The sequence below is a fragment of the Stomoxys calcitrans genome, chromosome 1 (genome assembly GCF_963082655.1).
Source record: "Stomoxys calcitrans chromosome 1, idStoCalc2.1, whole genome shotgun sequence".
NCBI lineage: Eukaryota > Metazoa > Arthropoda > Insecta > Diptera > Muscidae > Stomoxys > Stomoxys calcitrans.
The window spans coordinates 167,937,287-167,954,918 of record NC_081552.1 but is presented as its reverse complement, the minus strand read 5'-3'; the positions used below and the strand labels follow the sequence as shown (position 1 = coordinate 167,954,918).

At 37.9% G+C, this 17,632-nt stretch overlaps 1 protein-coding gene across 2 annotated transcripts in view; it reads right to left on the bottom strand.

Moving 5' to 3' along the window:
• Positions 1–5,594: 5,594 nt before the first annotated feature.
• LOC106085447 (85/88 kDa calcium-independent phospholipase A2) overlaps positions 5,595–17,632 on the bottom strand; it is a 32,074-nt gene continuing 20,036 nt past the window's right edge. For both annotated transcript variants that reach the window (XM_059370994.1, XM_059370995.1), the window contains 9 exons: positions 15,109–15,728; positions 14,849–15,040; positions 14,684–14,781; positions 14,062–14,622; positions 13,908–13,995; positions 10,426–10,549; positions 10,230–10,353; positions 10,082–10,175; positions 5,595–5,810 (listed from right to left, as the gene is read on the bottom strand). In XM_059370994.1, the coding sequence (XP_059226977.1) occupies positions 5,672–5,810; positions 10,082–10,175; positions 10,230–10,353; positions 10,426–10,549; positions 13,908–13,995; positions 14,062–14,622; positions 14,684–14,781; positions 14,849–15,040; positions 15,109–15,728 (2,040 nt within the window). In that variant the 3' untranslated portion in view covers positions 5,595–5,671. The remainder of the gene's footprint in view (positions 5,811–10,081; positions 10,176–10,229; positions 10,354–10,425; positions 10,550–13,907; positions 13,996–14,061; positions 14,623–14,683; positions 14,782–14,848; positions 15,041–15,108; positions 15,729–17,632) is intronic.

Here is a 17,632-nt window from a genome sequence, read left to right as displayed (position 1 = left end):
GGATACGCTAAAGAATTCGCTAAGGAAAGAAAAGAAAAAAAAAAAAAAAAAAAAAAAATAAAATCTAAAATGTCGGATGCAAAACCTAAATTTGTGAAGCTAAGCAATGAAAATTATGCTAACTGGAAATTCAAGATGGAATTGCTATTGCGTAAGAATAATTTGTGGAAGCGTGTCATTGAAGGATCTCGTCCTCCGCCGAAAATTGGACAGAACAATGAAATTACCAATAAGTCGGAAATCGAAGAATGGGACATAAAGGATGATGAAGCCCGAGGAACGATTGGATTGCTTGTAATGGACGACCAGTTGGGACACATCCGAAATGCAAAGACCGCTAAGGACACCTGGAACGCACTCAAAGAATATCATGAGAAAAACACACTTACAAATAAGGTATACTTGATGAGGTCCATATGTAGTTTAAAACTTCAAGAAGGAGGTGATGCAGTTGCTCACATAAATGCAATGAACGATTTATTTACGAAACTACGGGATGTTGGCGAAGAAAGTTTGTCGGATAAGTGGAGTGCTGCTATGCTTTTAAGTAGCTTACCCGAAGGATATGACACTCTTATTACATCCCTTGAATCCCGCAAGGAAGAAGAGATAACATTCGCTTTAGTGCAACAAAGAGTTATTGCAGAATTCGAAAGACGGCATCACGCAACCAATGAGGGAAGTGATTCAGTTTTGAAAGCAGTGACCGGTAATAGTAGTGTATGCTATTTCTGTAAAAAGTCAGGACATCAAAAGAAGACCTGCATCAAGTATAAAAACTGGAAAAATAAGCAAAATCCCGGAAAGAATGCTAATAAAGTCAATTCGGTTGAAGAAAAGGTAAACAAGTCATCAAAGAGCGAAGATTTTTTGTTCAATTTTTGCAAGAATAAGAAGTTTTCTTGGCTTGTCGATTCCGGTGCTACACGACATACAGTAAGTGAAAGAAATTTTTTCAAGAAATTTAATGAAAGCTACAAAAGCTCGATTGAACTGGCAAATGGACAGACTGTGGCTATTGAAGGCATTGGTTCAGGTGAGATTGTTGTATGCAATGAATTTGGTGACCAACATACATTGAAGTTGAATGAAGTATTGTATGCTCCGTGTTTGGTTGGTAACATTCTCTCAGTCAGACAGCTAACAAAATCAGGATATAACGTATCATTTAAAGACAGCAATTGTTACATAAACTTTGGTAACAAAAATATCGGAATGGCAGATATTGACAGTGGAATGTATATTTTACGGCAACCAGTTTTTCTTAATGCGGTATTGCAACATAATGAAAATTGCATTCACCAATGGCATCGGAAGCTAGGACATCGTGATCCTGAAGCGATTCGGAAAATGTGCAAAGAAAACATGGTTCAAAATTTGAAAATAGTTGACTGCGGAATAAAGGAAATTTGCGAATCTTGCGTTAAGGGTAAAATGACTCGAATGTCATTTCCAAAGCAGTCAATGACAAAATCTACAGCTCCTTTAGAATTAATCCATAGTGACGTATGTGGGCCAATGCAAACAACTACACCGTCTGGAAAAAGGTTCATGGTAACATTTATAGACGATTTCTCAGGTTTTACCATAATAAGATTGTTATCGCAAAAATCTGAGGTGTTACAAACATTTAAGGATTTTGTTACATTGTGCCGCACTAAATTCGGACACATTCCAAAGAAAATTCGATCCGATAGGGGTGGAGAGTACACGGGAAAAGCATTTGAGGATTTTCTAAAGTTTGAAGGCATTGAAAGCCAATTGACTGCTCCGCATTCTCCACAACAAAATGGAAAAGCGGAAAGAAAGAACAGAACTTTGATTGAAATGGCAAGATGTATGTTAATAGATGCAAATTTACCGCACATGTTTTGGGGAGAAGCAGTTTCAACCGCCAATTTCATACAGAATAGAGTTTTAACCAGAACGACCAATTCTACTCCATACGAGTTGTGGTTTGGAGTCAAACCAAGTCTAGAGAAATTTCACATTTTTGGTTCAAGATGTTTGGTACACATTCCATCTGAAAAAAGACGTAAGCTAGATGACAAAGCACATGAAATGTTGTTTCTGGGTTATGATGAGAAGTCTAAGGCTTTTCGCTGCTACAATCAGGATACTAAGAAAGTCTGTATTAGTCGTGATGTGATATTCACAGATGTTATAAAGAATAAAGATGATGATGTCTCAATTTCATTAAATCCGAGAGATAATGGATTATTGATTGAGGAGGAGATACCAGAAGAAAACGTAACAGAAGAAATTGATGCACAAGAAAATGATACAGATGAAAATGCAATCAATATTCCAACTGAGGACAGCAGCTCAATACAAGATGTAAATATTTCTGACCAGCAAAATGAGATTAGAACTTCAAACAGATCTACTAAAGGCATTGCGGCAAGGAGACTCATTGATGAAATATGGACAGCAAATGAGATTAAAGAGCCGAAATCATATGAAGAAGCTATTAGCAGTGCAGAAAGTGTACAGTGGATGGAAGCTATGCAAGACGAGTTAGAATCTCTTCAATCAAATCAGACTTGGAACCTCGTTTCATTTCCAGAAGGAAGGACAGCAATTGGAAGTAAATGGGTATTTAAAGTGAAACGCGATGCTAATGGTCAAATAAATAGATTCAAGGCACGACTAGTCGCTCAAGGGTTTTCACAGAAATTCGGTGTCGATTATGACGAAGTTTTTGCACCTGTTGCGACACATACCTCGTTTCGAATCCTGCTGTCAATTGCTGGTAAGGAAAAAATGACTGTTAATCATTTTGATGTGAAGACTGCATTTTTAAATGGAAAGCTCTCTGAAACCATTTATATGAAACAACCTCCAGGGTTTCAAGAGGACAATGAGCAGGTTTGTTTGCTAAAGAAAAGTATTTATGGACTGAAACAGGCTGCTAGGTCTTGGAATATGGTTCTACATGAAGCTCTTGAAAAATTGGGATTTAAACAATGCGTAAATGATGTATGTTTCTACCGGGGAAATATATGTGGAACGTTGAGCTATATTCTTGTATATGTCGACGATATCATTGTGGCATGTCGCACATCAAAACAAATTATGTATGTCGAAAATGCGTTGTCTAAGAATTTCACTATCACAAACTTGGGTGAAATTAAACATTATCTGGGAATTGAAATTTCTAAAGATGTTAAAGGAAACTTTCAGCTATGTCAGTCATCGTACATAGAAAGAATTGTAAATGAATATGGTATGCAGAATTCAAAGCCTGTAAGAACGCCAATGGATGTTAGTTACGGGAAAGCAGAAGGATCAAAATTTCTTGAGTCAAATACAAAGTATCGGAAAATCATTGGACACTTTTTATACATATCAACAAATACAAGACCGGATATTTCAGCTTCTGTAAGTATCTTGGCTCAAAAGGTTTCTAAACCAACAATGGAAGATTGGTCTCAGTGTAAAAGAGTTTTGAAGTATCTTAAGTCTACATCAGAAATAAAGTTAAAATTAAGCAACGAAGAAAATGAACAAAGTCTCGTTGGATATGCTGATGCAAATTGGGCAGAAGAAAGAACTGAAAGAAAATCCAATAGCGGAAGAATTTTTCTTTATAATGGAGGTACAATTGGATGGTCTTGTCAGAAACAAACACTTGTAGCATCTTCAACATGCGAGGCTGAGTACATTTCTTTATCAGAAGCGGCTAAAGAAGCAAAGTGGTTAAGGCAATTGTTGGAAGAAATACATCATCCTACCAACGAACCAACTGTAATTTACAATGACAATCAAAGCTGTTTACGTCTGGTAAATGACGACAAGTTTTCTTTTCGTACTAAGCACATGGATACAAAATATAAATTAACAAAAGACTTAGTAAAGAAAGGAATAATAACATGCATATATTGTCCAACGGAGGAGATGGTAGCTGATATATTAACCAAACCACTAACAGCATCTAAACATATTGCTCTCTGCGAAAAATGTAATTTAAAGTGAATGAGGAGGAGTATTGAAATAAACTTTGTTATCATTCACTTGTTAAATTTCATTACTATACTTTTGAATTTGTATTTTATGTAATAGAAAATTACATTTTGTTTTATGTCATTACGTTAATAAATTTTGAATCGAACAAACGATTTGTCGGCCACATATAATTTTATCAATAAAGGCAATGGCAATATGGTGTTTAAATAAATAGTATTTGAGAGATGCTGATATTTTTTCAGGCCCAAGTATCTGGGGGACCACCTCTCCCCCGATAACACCCCTAACTCGAACATCATGAGAATATCGGGCTAAAATGAAGTATTTTAAGAATTGAGTACACCTTACATCCAAATTTAAATTCGTAGACCAATAAAGATCATATGGGATTCAGATAAAGGCACTTATAATGTTAAACTGTTCGTCAAGTTAGCATGATATTTCACTAAAAGATCTTTAATTGTCGAAAATAAGTATTCCAAGGAAACTTTTGTTCCATATAAAGTAAAAGAAGGCGCAGCGGAGCGGGCCTGGGCCAGCAAGTTTATGACAAAAATTAATATGAAAATGTTCTTTACAGCAATAAACGCCACACAGATCGGACCTCAACGTCCCAACCTATGTGTTGCTCACAGTGATATATGAATGCTGCCCCTAACAGGGTAGGACCCCGACTTGCCAGTATGCTGCACAAGAACTGCGAAAGGCTTACTCTTTCTCATGTGCAACACCTCCATCAGGAGACAAAGATTCCTTCCGCTCGACGACAATTAATTGTTTTCTTTACCATTACTATTGATAGGGAAACACCGCTTAGAGACGTCAGATTTGATCTTTGTTATCTAGATCAGCTGCTTATCAGACATTTTTTTATTCTACTTCCGATGTTATACACCTGCACTTAATTTGGCGCATAATAACCAAAGCAAATAAAATTTTAGAGAATAAAATTTTAAGGTGTGCCCATCCATACTCAGAATAATACACGTTGTTCTTTATGAATACAAATAAATGAGTTTTTATTACGTACATATTTCAATTATTTTTTCGAAACATGTTGTAAATGTTTAAATACAAATATAGGCTATATTCCAATTGTTATAATTTACGTTTAAAGGAGATGGTATTTTTTTGTGTTGTTGAAAAATAAGTAAACAAAAACTATGTTAATAATAGTAAACGGAATGAAACAAACCCAATAAATCAATTAAAAATATTTAAAAGTAAGTGCATATTAACATAAAAATTAATTGATTAGTAATTGGAAATGGTACAAGATATCGTTTAGGGTTAAATATTTTCTATTCGTTTAATTACTAACTAGATGTGGTGAAACGTTCCATTTAAGTATAGTTTTTTTCCAAAATATCTTAAAAGAGCTTCATTGGTCTGAAGATATGAATAACAGATATTTTGTTTATAAAATTTGTTTTCTGAAATCTTCCCTCTGGGGAAAGTAATATAAAAGTGGTTTCATAAGGTTTTTTTTTTAATGAACACTCGAATTTAGACCGCTCAAAGTAGGTTGAATACGCTTAGTACATTAGTTGGTAGATTGATATAGGGTTGTTTCATATAAAAACATCTTTTTTGTTTCTCCATTTAGATTTTAAATTATTAACTACATATTTATGATTTTGGTCAATATCAAAAAAGACGTTTTATTTTCAACTGGAAAATGCGCAGTCTAAATTCGTCTTATATGCTATTTTAGACAATTGATCATTTCAATAATTTTGTTTCGATTGGCATGCACATACGCTTTGGCACACCATAGCATATTTATAAGCTTCTGGTCATTTTTTTCATCCATGGCAATGTCTTCTGATAGCTGCGGATTGAATCTGAAAGTAAAAAGCAACAAAAATGCTTCAGCATTTGTCACATCTTTTTTGCTCATTAAGTATTTTAAAAGCTAGGTTAGGATAGGTTAGTTGCTACCGATGAACCATCCAAATCGCCTTAAAAAGACCAACAACTTGCGAATGTTCACATCCGATAAATCAGATAAGTTCTTAAAGGTTTTTGAATTCAGAAATACATTCCCAAGGGATTTAATGGCTGCCTGGCTGTATGAGAAAATATTTATTCCAATCGTCGTTATGACATTACATCTTAGCCCTTCCACCATTTTTTTTTAATCGCCAAGTACTCCGCTTGATACATTCTGCAGTGGTCGATATGACCAGGAGCCCGCTGAGTATTGAATAGTAGGTGGACTTTTGAAGCGACGTCCACCATACCACAACAATGCATAACGCGCGGTCTAAACCCGACTGCTATCCCCATGCACTCCATATTGGGGTCACTAGTCCCAGGCGAGATGGGTCTATTCTTTCACATCGACTGATACTATGACCTCATTGGGCTTTGTAATTGATTCTGATATTGTATTTTCCTTGCACATTGCACATATCTGCTCCAAACTAAACTTTATACTTAAAAAGCTCTACAATTTGAATGTTATTTTACCCACACAAATAAAATACATGCTGGCTCATTCGATGCTGATGCCTCATATATTGTATGGTGCTGAGGTATATTCCGAATCAGTTCTGTCACATCGACTGATACTATGACCTCATTGGGCTTTGTAATTGATTCTGATATTGTATTTTCCTTGCACATTGCACATATTTGCTCCAAACTAAAATTTATACTTAGAAAGCTCTACAATTTGAATGTTATTTTACCCACACAAATAAAATATATGCTGGCTCATTCGTTGCTGATGCCTCATATATTGTATGGTGCTGAGGTATATTCCGGATCCAATAGGACTATTCTGCTTAGGCTACAAAAGTGTTTCCATAGTATACTACGCTTTGTTTACGGTCGTCGTCGTAGACTAGACTACGAATACTTTGCGAAAAAATTACTTGGATGTTCTTTTGAGCACTTTCTCAATAATTCTTGCATTCAACCCAGAACTCTTAAATTCGTATTGAAAGTTTCAATCATGTTGTGTTTGAAAGACCATTTTTAATACGCTTGTCTAGGCTATGGAATACTCTTCCTACTAGTCGTAAAAACATCTTAGTATGTCAACAAACTTTTAAGTCTAAGCTAATCCAACATTTCTTGGTGTTTGAACGGATAATTGTGCGTTAGACTATGTTACTAATTTTTTTAAAAAACTATTTTTTTTTACATTCAATAAATTTGTTAGTTATTTATTTTAGTAATAGTATTAAATTAGATTTTAATATTGATTTTTGTATTATGAAAACTTGTAAATTTTCCAATCTATCAATGTAAAGCTCGGCGATGTTTGATTAACAAAAAAATGAATTAGTGAATGGTGTATCACAAAGGCCAATCCCCCACCTCCATTCCTTAAGCGATCCTTACGTAGCACGTTGTATCCGTGACAACTGTGCAAGCGGGAGGTGTTGGTCAGCTTTGTTGTTATTGTTGTTGTAGCAGTTTATTGGGGTGTGTCCACAGGGATCTGTGTCTGAGTCGAGTGGGTCTGGCCGGGCAGTTAAACAGGTGACGTGTATCGTGCGGTCCCTGGTTGCAATCGGGACATACATCTTGCACGTCGGCATCAATCCTAGCTCTGTGGGAATTGAGGCGGCTGCATCTGCCGGAACGTAATTGAGCCAGAACCACTCTGGTTTGCCGGGGGAGGTCGATTTCTTCGGGTCCAATGGGTGGCGGTCGTTCTCCAAGGACTACATTCACCCGGTAGCCAATTACCGCGTCTGCTACCGTGTCTGCATGAATGTTGTTCAGACCCGCTTGATATGCCGCTTGATCTTGAGGTTCTCTCTTGTAGCGCTGAACCTCACGCTCTAGATCGTGTAGATCTACCTTAAGGCTTCTGGGCAGTGGGTATCTATCCACAAGATGATGGTTTGGATGGTTTCTGCGATAACAGCCCAAAAGGTATTGCCTAGACAGCATGTAGTTATGTCTTCGCTTTGTCTCCTGGGTCGCTGTAACCAATATGTTCTTCCGACTCATAAAATCCATAATCTCGTCGATCTTGCTTCGGAGACCGTTCACTGGTCGGGGGTTACAAAGTCCGACGACTAGGACGCAGAAGGCGACGACGACGACCCTTGTGACCCACTGCTGTCTATGTTCGCACAACACTTTGCAACGTATTCAGTGTGACTATACTCCCGTAGTCACATAAGGCCGGAGCAACATCGGAAATGTACCCACTCCATGCACCTCACCGACACTGACCGATGATGGAGGTGGTTCTGCCAAACCGAACAGAACCAGGGTCCGGGGTTCTTTTCAATCCCTGTACGGACCAGAAGCGTGCGGAGAAGGCACTCCGGGATGTGCCTTTCCCATGACGAAAAAAAGGACGAACACCTACACTGAGGCGGCAGCCCTTGCCGATGAAGGATTCCATCGGGTAAATCCGGTGCGTAGAACCGACTGCCATGGGATCGCTGGTGATGTGCATTAGCATCACTTCCTACAATGAGGCTCTTTTTACCTGCAGAAGCGGCTTCAACCAGCAACTTAAGGCTTGAAGGCGGCATCTCTGAGTGCCATATACATATAGGGAAGCCAGCCAGTAATGAGACTTATTTATTTAAAGGCTGGCTACCACTGAATCTTCAGTGCTTAACGACGGAAGAAGAAAAACATCTAGATTACTCTTTGCAAGAATACAGGCTCTGTGTCTCCCATTCCCCGTACCCCTGAGTAGTTTAAATCCGGGAATTCTTAGTCCACGAACCACCCATGGTTCCTGGACAAGAACCACGTTGAATCCTCCTGCCATCAGAAGAACCTTTAGTGCCTCCGAAGCTATCTTACAATGGTGGAGAAACCGGACCTTGCCAGAATTCAGAATTTCCACCACCATTGCGTTAGCTTCATCTCCTGAGTCCGCCAAGGGCAGTTGAGAAAGCATGGGCATTGGACACTTGCGATGTGGAAGATTCCTCCATAGATTCTTCACTAGCTGCTGCTTTTGAGTTCCGTCCTTCCCCGTTGGCGCACACCTTGAGCCAAATCCCACCGGATGACACACCCACACAGTGGCCATCTTCCAGTTTTTAATTTCAAGCTTTTCACAGTTTGGCAAGCTTTTCACAGTTTCTACGGGCGGACTTTTGCCTAGGATATGTCATGTGTTGGAGCTAGTCAGTAGCGTGTAGCGGTTGCTTGAATGAGGGATATGGCCATGTCCGATGAGAATTAGGAGATCATTGGGATAATAGTGAAGCAAGCAAGAGTGGTTCGGAATAATCTAAACAACCCAAAGTTTGCTGCCGGTGAATATTTTCTTATTCTCTATACCTCTGCCTGCCTGGGTTGAGCAAAAGAAAATATACTCTTTACACACTCTTCAATGATAAAAAAATAACAACATGTAAGGTCGATCAAAAAATATCCTTCAATACGAGTATAAGGACATCAATGATGTCTATCAATGGGGAAACTTAGATTGCATACAACTCCGTTCGGTTGAGCATTAAAAAATATAGTCATTATGCATTGTGTTGGGCAGTTTGAAGTAAATACACGTTTGCGTAATGCGTGAATCAAGCTTTATGTGTAAAAAATCGAATCGAGCTGCAAGAAATGTCATATTGAATCATTAACACATGCTTGAGTAATATTTGATTGTTGGGGTCTATGTTCCTATTAAATATATTTGTAAGATTTACCACGCATTCTTCTTGAGAATTTTTTTAATGCTTGCAACATTTGTAAGGTACTATGCCATGTGAAACCTCTCTCCAAAGAGATATCGCACAGCGGCATGCCGTTCGGACTCGGCTATAAAAAGGAGGCCCCTTATCATTGAGCTTAAACTTTAATCGGACTGCACTCATTGAAATGTGAGAAGTTTGCCCCTGTTCCTAGCGGAATGTTCATGGACAAAAAAAAATTTGTAATAATCTTGACTAATATTTCGGCAACTAATTTTTTAACGATATAAGAATTCCACTACTGCAAGAAGATATGATATATCAACTGGTAAAGGCAAATGTTTTTGATATATAATGCAGAAAAACAGAGCTGGAACAATTCACCGGCTCTGAACCCTCAAGGGGGTCATCGTGATTTTTGATTTTTTAACTCTTGATGTTAGTCCTTATTCATGCTATTACTATTTCATTTAAATAAACATACATACCTGTAATAAGGGACTCCAATAGTACTACACCAGGCGCGAGCGCGATCAACGACTCTGCCATCGGAAGCTGTTGCTTGATCCACGAGCAAATTTCCTACAGAAAAGTAAGCAAATTAAGAATTTGTAAGAGGAATATTTTAGGTGTTACCTATAGTTGAGAGGCCGTAGGCCAGCTTCGCAGTATCCCAAATACTTTCCGGTCGAAAAACGTCAATATCTTTCAATTCAGTTACTGGTATCAAACCAGTGCCTATCGAGACCACAACGGATACCTGCAGTGCAAATTAAAGGTTTATTCGTCATCATCATTTTAATTGACATAATTCATTTTAAGGCTTTCTTACGGGTACTGCTTCGTTTTCACGTCCAACACTGCGCAAAGCCATATTGTATTCATGAATTTCTGTCATAGCATCTAAGGTGGGATTATTGGCTATTAAGCCACCGTCCAAAAATCGTCCAAACGCTCTGAAATTGTAAGTTGTTATACATTAAACTTCAAATGAACGTGAATATGAATAATTGCTCTTAACTATTGTTTAAATGAGAGTTAAGTTAAGATTGAGTCTTCTTGTAATTAAGAATTCACGGGATTGACAAATTTATTTTAGTAAAAGTTAATTTGAAGATTTATTAAACGAACAGAATTCAAAGGTGGGTTATTTTTTGACTGACAAGAAAAAAAAAATATTTCTATACACCAATGCAAGGAAAACAAAACGTACTTGATTAAAATAATATATGTATAGGAAAAGCATACTTGATTAGAATAATAACTAAACAAGTAAATATCGATTGGAGTATTTTTACAACACCCCCTCTCAATCGATAATTCCAGCTTCAACTCGTAGCTTCTGAAATTTATTGGTATCCAAGGATTTGGTAAATAAATCCGCCAACTGTTTTTCTGATCTTATGTGTTCGACCACTATGTTTCCATTCATAATGTTGTCTCTAACAAAATGGTGCTTGATGTCAATATGCTTTGCCCTTTTGCTTTCAAGATTGTTAGACATTCCAATGCAGCCTTTATTATCCTCAAAAATTTTTACTGCATATCCGCTAATTTCCCTTAAATCTTCTAATACACCTCGTATCCACAAAGCTTCTGTACTAGCCATGCTTAGAGCTATGTACTCTGCCTCGGAAGAAGAAGTTGCCACTGTTTGTTGCTTCTTGCTGCACCATGATACTGTACATCCATAGACCTTGAACATGTATCCACTAACAGATTTTCTGTCTGACAAATCTGTGGCCCAATCAGCGTCGGCATATCCAATTACTGGTTCATCAGAGTAGTTTCTAAAATTCAGTTTCATCTTCATTGTACCTTTTAAATATCTCAGTACACGCTTAAGATGTTGCCAGTGAATTTCATTTGGGTTTTCTTGAAATCGACCTAAATATCCAACATGGTAACAAATGTCAGGTCTAGAGCATACCATAATATACATTAAACTCCCTAAAAGTTGCCGATAGGGTAGATTCGAGTTTGTTGGAGATTCACCTTTTTGCAATTGCAAGCCTTTCTCCATGGGAGACTTTACAGGATTACATTCTGTCATCCCAAACTTAATCAGGATTTTGGAAATGCTTGCTTCTTGCGATATGCTTAATTCTCCATTACATAAATCCATATTCATACCTAGAAAATGTTTTAAAGGACCGCAATCTGACATTTCAAAATGTTTTGATAGTTGAGTTTTTAAGTCCATTATTCGATTGATATTATTTCCAACCACCAATACATCGTCAACATATAGTATAAGAATAAGAACACTGGCTTTATCGGTATCCATTTTAAAATACAGGCAATAATCGTGCCTGGATCTTGAAAATCCTAGTGATTGAAGAAACACGTTAAATTTCTCATTCCAGCATTTAGGAGCTTGCTTCAGGCCATACAAAGATTTTGCCAATTTGCACACCAGACCAGGGTCTGCTTTGACGCCGTGGGGAATTTCTATGTATATATCCTCCTTTAAATCTCCATGTAAAAAAGCTGTTTTTACATCTAGTTGGTGAAAGTGATAACCGTGACGAACACCAATGGCTAATGCAATTCTCACAGTTGTTAGCTTAGCAACGGGGGCATAGGTTTCCCAGTAGTCAATGCCATGTTTCTGGAGAAAGCCTTTCGCAACTAATCTTGCCTTATATTTTGTAAGATTCCCATTACAGTCTTCCTTAAGTTTAAAGACCCATTTTGTCTTCAAGATTTTTGCACCTACTGGAGGCTTAACCAAATCCCAGACATGATTTTTCTTCATAGAATTCAATTCGTCATTAACAGCCTGCATCCAGCTATCGGTATCATCTCTATTGAAGATTTCGTTGAAACTTTCGGGTATATTATTTTGAACCACATTCGCCTCATGTCCAGTTATATAGTCCATAAATTTCATTGGAAATTGTTTAATTCTTAGGCTGCGTCTTTTTCCTATATCCGGGTCGTTTTCTTCAGCTGAATTTTGGCTATCATCTTCATCAGACGTTACTTCATTCTGTTCATTCATTTGTGCAATTGGTTCTTCAGATTCCGCTTTGTTGTTTGCACTATTCTCTTCAGCAGACACAAATTATTTTGGGTTCACTTGATTCATTAACGAGACCTTTGTACGGGAAACAATTTTCGTCGAATTTAACATCTCGAGCCAGTATTACCTTTCTTGCTTGCATATCCCACAGCCTGTATCCATTTGGAGCGTAGCCAATAAAAATTGTTTTCTTGCTTTTCGAATCCAATTTCTTTCGGCATTTATCTGGTATCCAAGCATATGCTTTTGTACCAAAGATTCTTAATATATCATAATTTGGCTTATTCCCAAACCACTTTTCTGCCGGTGTTACCATTTCATTTAAAGCCCTTGTTGGTATTCTGTTTATAACATACACGGCGGCAAGAGCTGCTTCGTTCCAAAGAAATTTAGGAACTCCACTGTCCAATATCATGGCTCTTATCTTTTCTGTGACGGTTCTATTGAACCTCTCAGATACTCCATTCTGCTGCGGTGTGTATGCAATGGTGGGTTCAACTTGTATTCCTTTTGATTTGTACCATTCTAGCTGTGCTTTAGACAAATATTCGGTACCTTGGTCTATTGTAAGATTTGATATCTTCACATTAGGGAACATTGTCGTCACCATGGCCTCATATTCTTTGAATTTCTGAAAGACTTCTGATTTTTTCTTTATGCAGAAAATCATAGCAAAATGGCTGTAGTCATCTATGAATGAAACAAAATATTTGGAACCATCCCAGGCCACAGGAGTTATTGGCCCACATACGTCAGAATGTATCCTTTCAAGTAATCTTGTTGATCTAGACCTAGTTCCATCAAAAGGTTCACGACACTGTTTTGCCTCAGTACATATATCACAGAACCCCAAAACGTTTGGCTTTATGTTTTCCTTTATCAAATTTTGTTGTAATACGTTTTTCATACCTGATGTTCCGATATGTATAGGAAAAGCATACTTGATTAGAATAATAACTAAACAAGTAAATATCGATTGGAGTATTTCTACAACAAGTCTACGCTAATTTGAAATATGGTGTTGTTGTCAATCCCATGGCAGCCGGTTGTACGTACCGGATTGACCCGATGGAGTTCTTCATCGGCAAGGGCTGCCGCCTCAGTGTATTACACACTGCTACAACAACAACATGGTGATGTTGTAAAAGTGTTTTGTACTCTGAGGCGACAGTCTTTGCCGATAAAGGACTTCATTGGGTGAACCCGGTGAGTACAACCGGCTGCCGTAGGATTGTAATATGACAATACGTTAACAGTACAGACAACTCAGATCGGAATTGATTAAATACCTGAAGTAGGATGGGGCTGCACCTGTAGCTCTAGCAGCCCTCCATACCAGCTGGTCCTTTGGATCTGGAGGTGGACTTCTTCGATTTGCTACAGATATACAATGTTTTAATAACGAATTAATAATGTATAGAATAATTGATATGTATAACTTACTTATTGGCGTTATTATGCCCAAAATATCACTTGCTGATTGATAGCTACGGAATAAATGTAAATCTACAGGCTTACGATCGGCCATAACTCCGGTAACCATAACTTTGGGATGTTTGATGTCGGTCATAACAGTGAATTCGCCCAAATTATCTTTTAATATAGTTTCGAAGAATTCACTGGGATATGGGCGAGACCCAACAAAGCATTGCTCTTTCATGCGCAAATACAATCCCATACACTGGCGCATACTTTTTCCACATCCAAGACCCAATGCTAATATACCTCCAGTGCTAGTTCCAGCAATCCAATCGAACATATGCACTATTGGCGTTTGAGATATTTTCTCTATTTCTAAGAGGACTTGCACAAGCACTAAACCACGTATACCACCACCATCAAGGCAAAGTAAACGACCTTTACCATAGGGCTTATCACCCTTTTGTGTGGAGGTTGCAGAGTTTAATGACATATTGGAAGATGTTGCCTCTGGAGAGCACTTTCCGGAGGTGGCTTCATCTCCTTCATTTGGATTTATGTTTTCCACACTACTAGATGGCGAAGCTAAAAAATATTTCATACATTTTTTAAGTTATAGGAAAAACAAAAAAAAACTGTTCCATACCCTTCATAGAGTCTGCGTTGACTTTAAACATGCTTAATAAGGCGTCCATAATACTCTGTCCTTTTTCAACTTTTTCAGTGTTAACAACAACTGGAGGCCTAATGGACAAGTATGCACATATATAAACTTAAAATCAATAATAAATCTATTCTATAGTGTACTTACTCTTTGACTTCATTCAAGAAACCATTTGCTGCAGAGGCAAACATTCCAACAGCCACCTGTCGACTGGTGGATGCCAACATATTTTCTATATGTTCACGCTTCTCCACAGATTCTGGAGCTTCAGGAGGTATTCCATTATAGGTGCCAGAAGAACTGCAACCAGCAGGACATTTACCTTTGACATCAGAACAACTGAAAGCACAACAAAAATACTATTATATTCCAAAAACTAAAATTCCTTCAATTATTTAACTATTTACCGTTTTGCTCCTACTGAATGCAAAATATACAAAATTTCATCTTGTTTGCTTGCTCCCGTCTCAGCACCCACCATGTGGCGTGGAGTTTCACCATTTTTATTCTTTATATTTATGTCGCAACCAAATACCACCAGACACTGTACTATATTTACCAATTTTTGTTCTATGGCTATATGCAGTGGGGTATTTCCGTCTTTATCGACAATATCTATCTCAGCATCATGTGCAAGCAGAGTGACGACACATTCGAAGCGATTGCGAGCTACCATTACGTGTAAAGCTGTTCGACCATCAAAATTTGTGGCGTTAACATTGCACCCCTGCATTATTAAGGCATTCAATGTTTCTCGCGATGAGCACCAGTGAAGAGGGCTACCGCCAAACTTCATATCCTGAGTGTAAAGTTTGTTAGCATTTTGTTTCAAAAATTCGGCCACAGAAGTTGGTGTCGATGTCTTATACAATTTGCTTATGTTCTTTGCTTCTATGTTAACATCTGCGCCGGCAATGAGCAAGGCCTTAACACATTCCGGTTTATCGGCAAGGCAAGCCAAATGAAGTGGTGTATAACCGTCAGAGTTAATGTGATTAAGGTTAACCGTGCTCTTATCAATAAGGTTCTAAAAGGATGAATGCAAAGGATTAACATTTATGTAGCAAAGTAAACTATCTTCAGAATGGAGTTTTTTTGGGAGGGTATTATATTTATCATAGTAAACTATATAACATAGTAAACTATTTTTAGAATGGATTTTTTGGGAGGAACGCACCCCCTAGGTAATGCAAATTTTTCCCATGAACATTCCACTAACAAACAGGGGCTAACTTCTCACATATCAATGGGTGCAGTGCGATTCAAGTTTAAGCTCAATGATAAGGGGCCGAGTCCGAACGGCGTGCCGCAGTGCGACACCTCTTTGGAGAGGGGAAAACCACCGCTGAATATTTGTAATTTGTAATTTATTTATTTACACCCGCACAACAAGAATATAAAATTCTTAATATCTCCAACAATTGTACATAGTAAACACTTAAAACTATACAATACATCACAGATTTTGAATGAATAACTTACTAACGGAAAAAACTAACATTTGTGGCTTTGTAGATTTGAATTTAAAAGAAAAAAAAAAACAAAAGTGAATTTATCAATTAAAGAGGAATAAATAGACTTAGTTGATCCGAAAAAAAAGAAATTAAGATTAGTATAAAATAATAAAAATAAATATATAAATGAGTCTTAACATTCATCAACTTAATGCAGTAAATGTTTCCAAAGTTTGGTTTTAAATGTTGCCGAGTTACTGAGTAATTGCAGATAGTTAGGAAGTGAATTCCAGAGACGTACAGCGAATATGAGCATATGCCATTCAGAAACAAGCCTCCGATACATTTTGGGAATGATTTTTTTCCTCTAGTAGATCTGGCGAAATCAATAAATCCATACAGATATTGTGGTGCCTGCGTGTAGATCAGTTTATGCAGGAAAGTAAGCGATCTTAGGAACAACAAGTGCTGTAAGGAGACGCCATACAGAGATAAAGAGTATTCAGAGATGGAATCGCGCCGTCTCAAGCCAAATACATAACGAGTAACGCTATTAAAAAAGGTGTTTAGCTTACGTCTACTTACCGAGTCGCAATTAGCAAACAACTCACAGACGTAGAGAATGCCAGGAACAAGATAAGTCTTTGCCAAGAGAGACCTAACCCTCAGCGGAGTAACCGACTGAGTGGCCCAGATAGCACGCAATTTTGAATATCCCTGACCAACGACAGAGTCGATATGATTACTCCAAGTCAGAGTGCTGTTAATAACAACGCCCAAGTTCTTTGCATGAGGAACGATTTCCAATCTAGAGTCGTTAATGAATATACCGACATCACATGAAAAACGAGACAGCCTGTTTCTGATAACCACACACTTGGACTTTACAGGGTTGAGACACAGGCCATTGGCTTTCGCCCACGTGCTGACTCTATGATTAAGCAGACGTATGTTTTCAGCAATCTCATCCCTCGGACTGCCGATATATTTTTGTACATCGTCAGCGTACATATGTACCTCACAATAAGACAATTGACCCGCCAAGTCGTTACTGTACAATGAAAAGAGAAGAGGACCCAGAATCTGGTGGTCTCGCCAGGATTCGAACCCAGGCATTCAGCGTCATAGGCGGAGATGCTAACATCTGCGCTACGGTGGCCTCCATTAAGAGGCCCCCTAGGTACTTGACTTAAATATGTTATTTGTCTTTTTGTAAATTATTGTTGTTACTTGCTAAATCCATACATTACTTAATACGTTAGGTTAGGTTTAAGTGGCAGTCTGTCATCAGACTCACTTAGACGAATTCTCCATTGTGATACCACAGGTAGAGAAGAGGGGATATGCCTTCAAGTTCCTACCGTTGAACCAGCCATATCGCTTAAAAAAAGCCCAACAACTTGAGAATGTTCACATCCGCTAAATCAGAGAAATGAGAACCCGAAGTTGAACTCCTTCTGACCGCTGGTGCGGGACA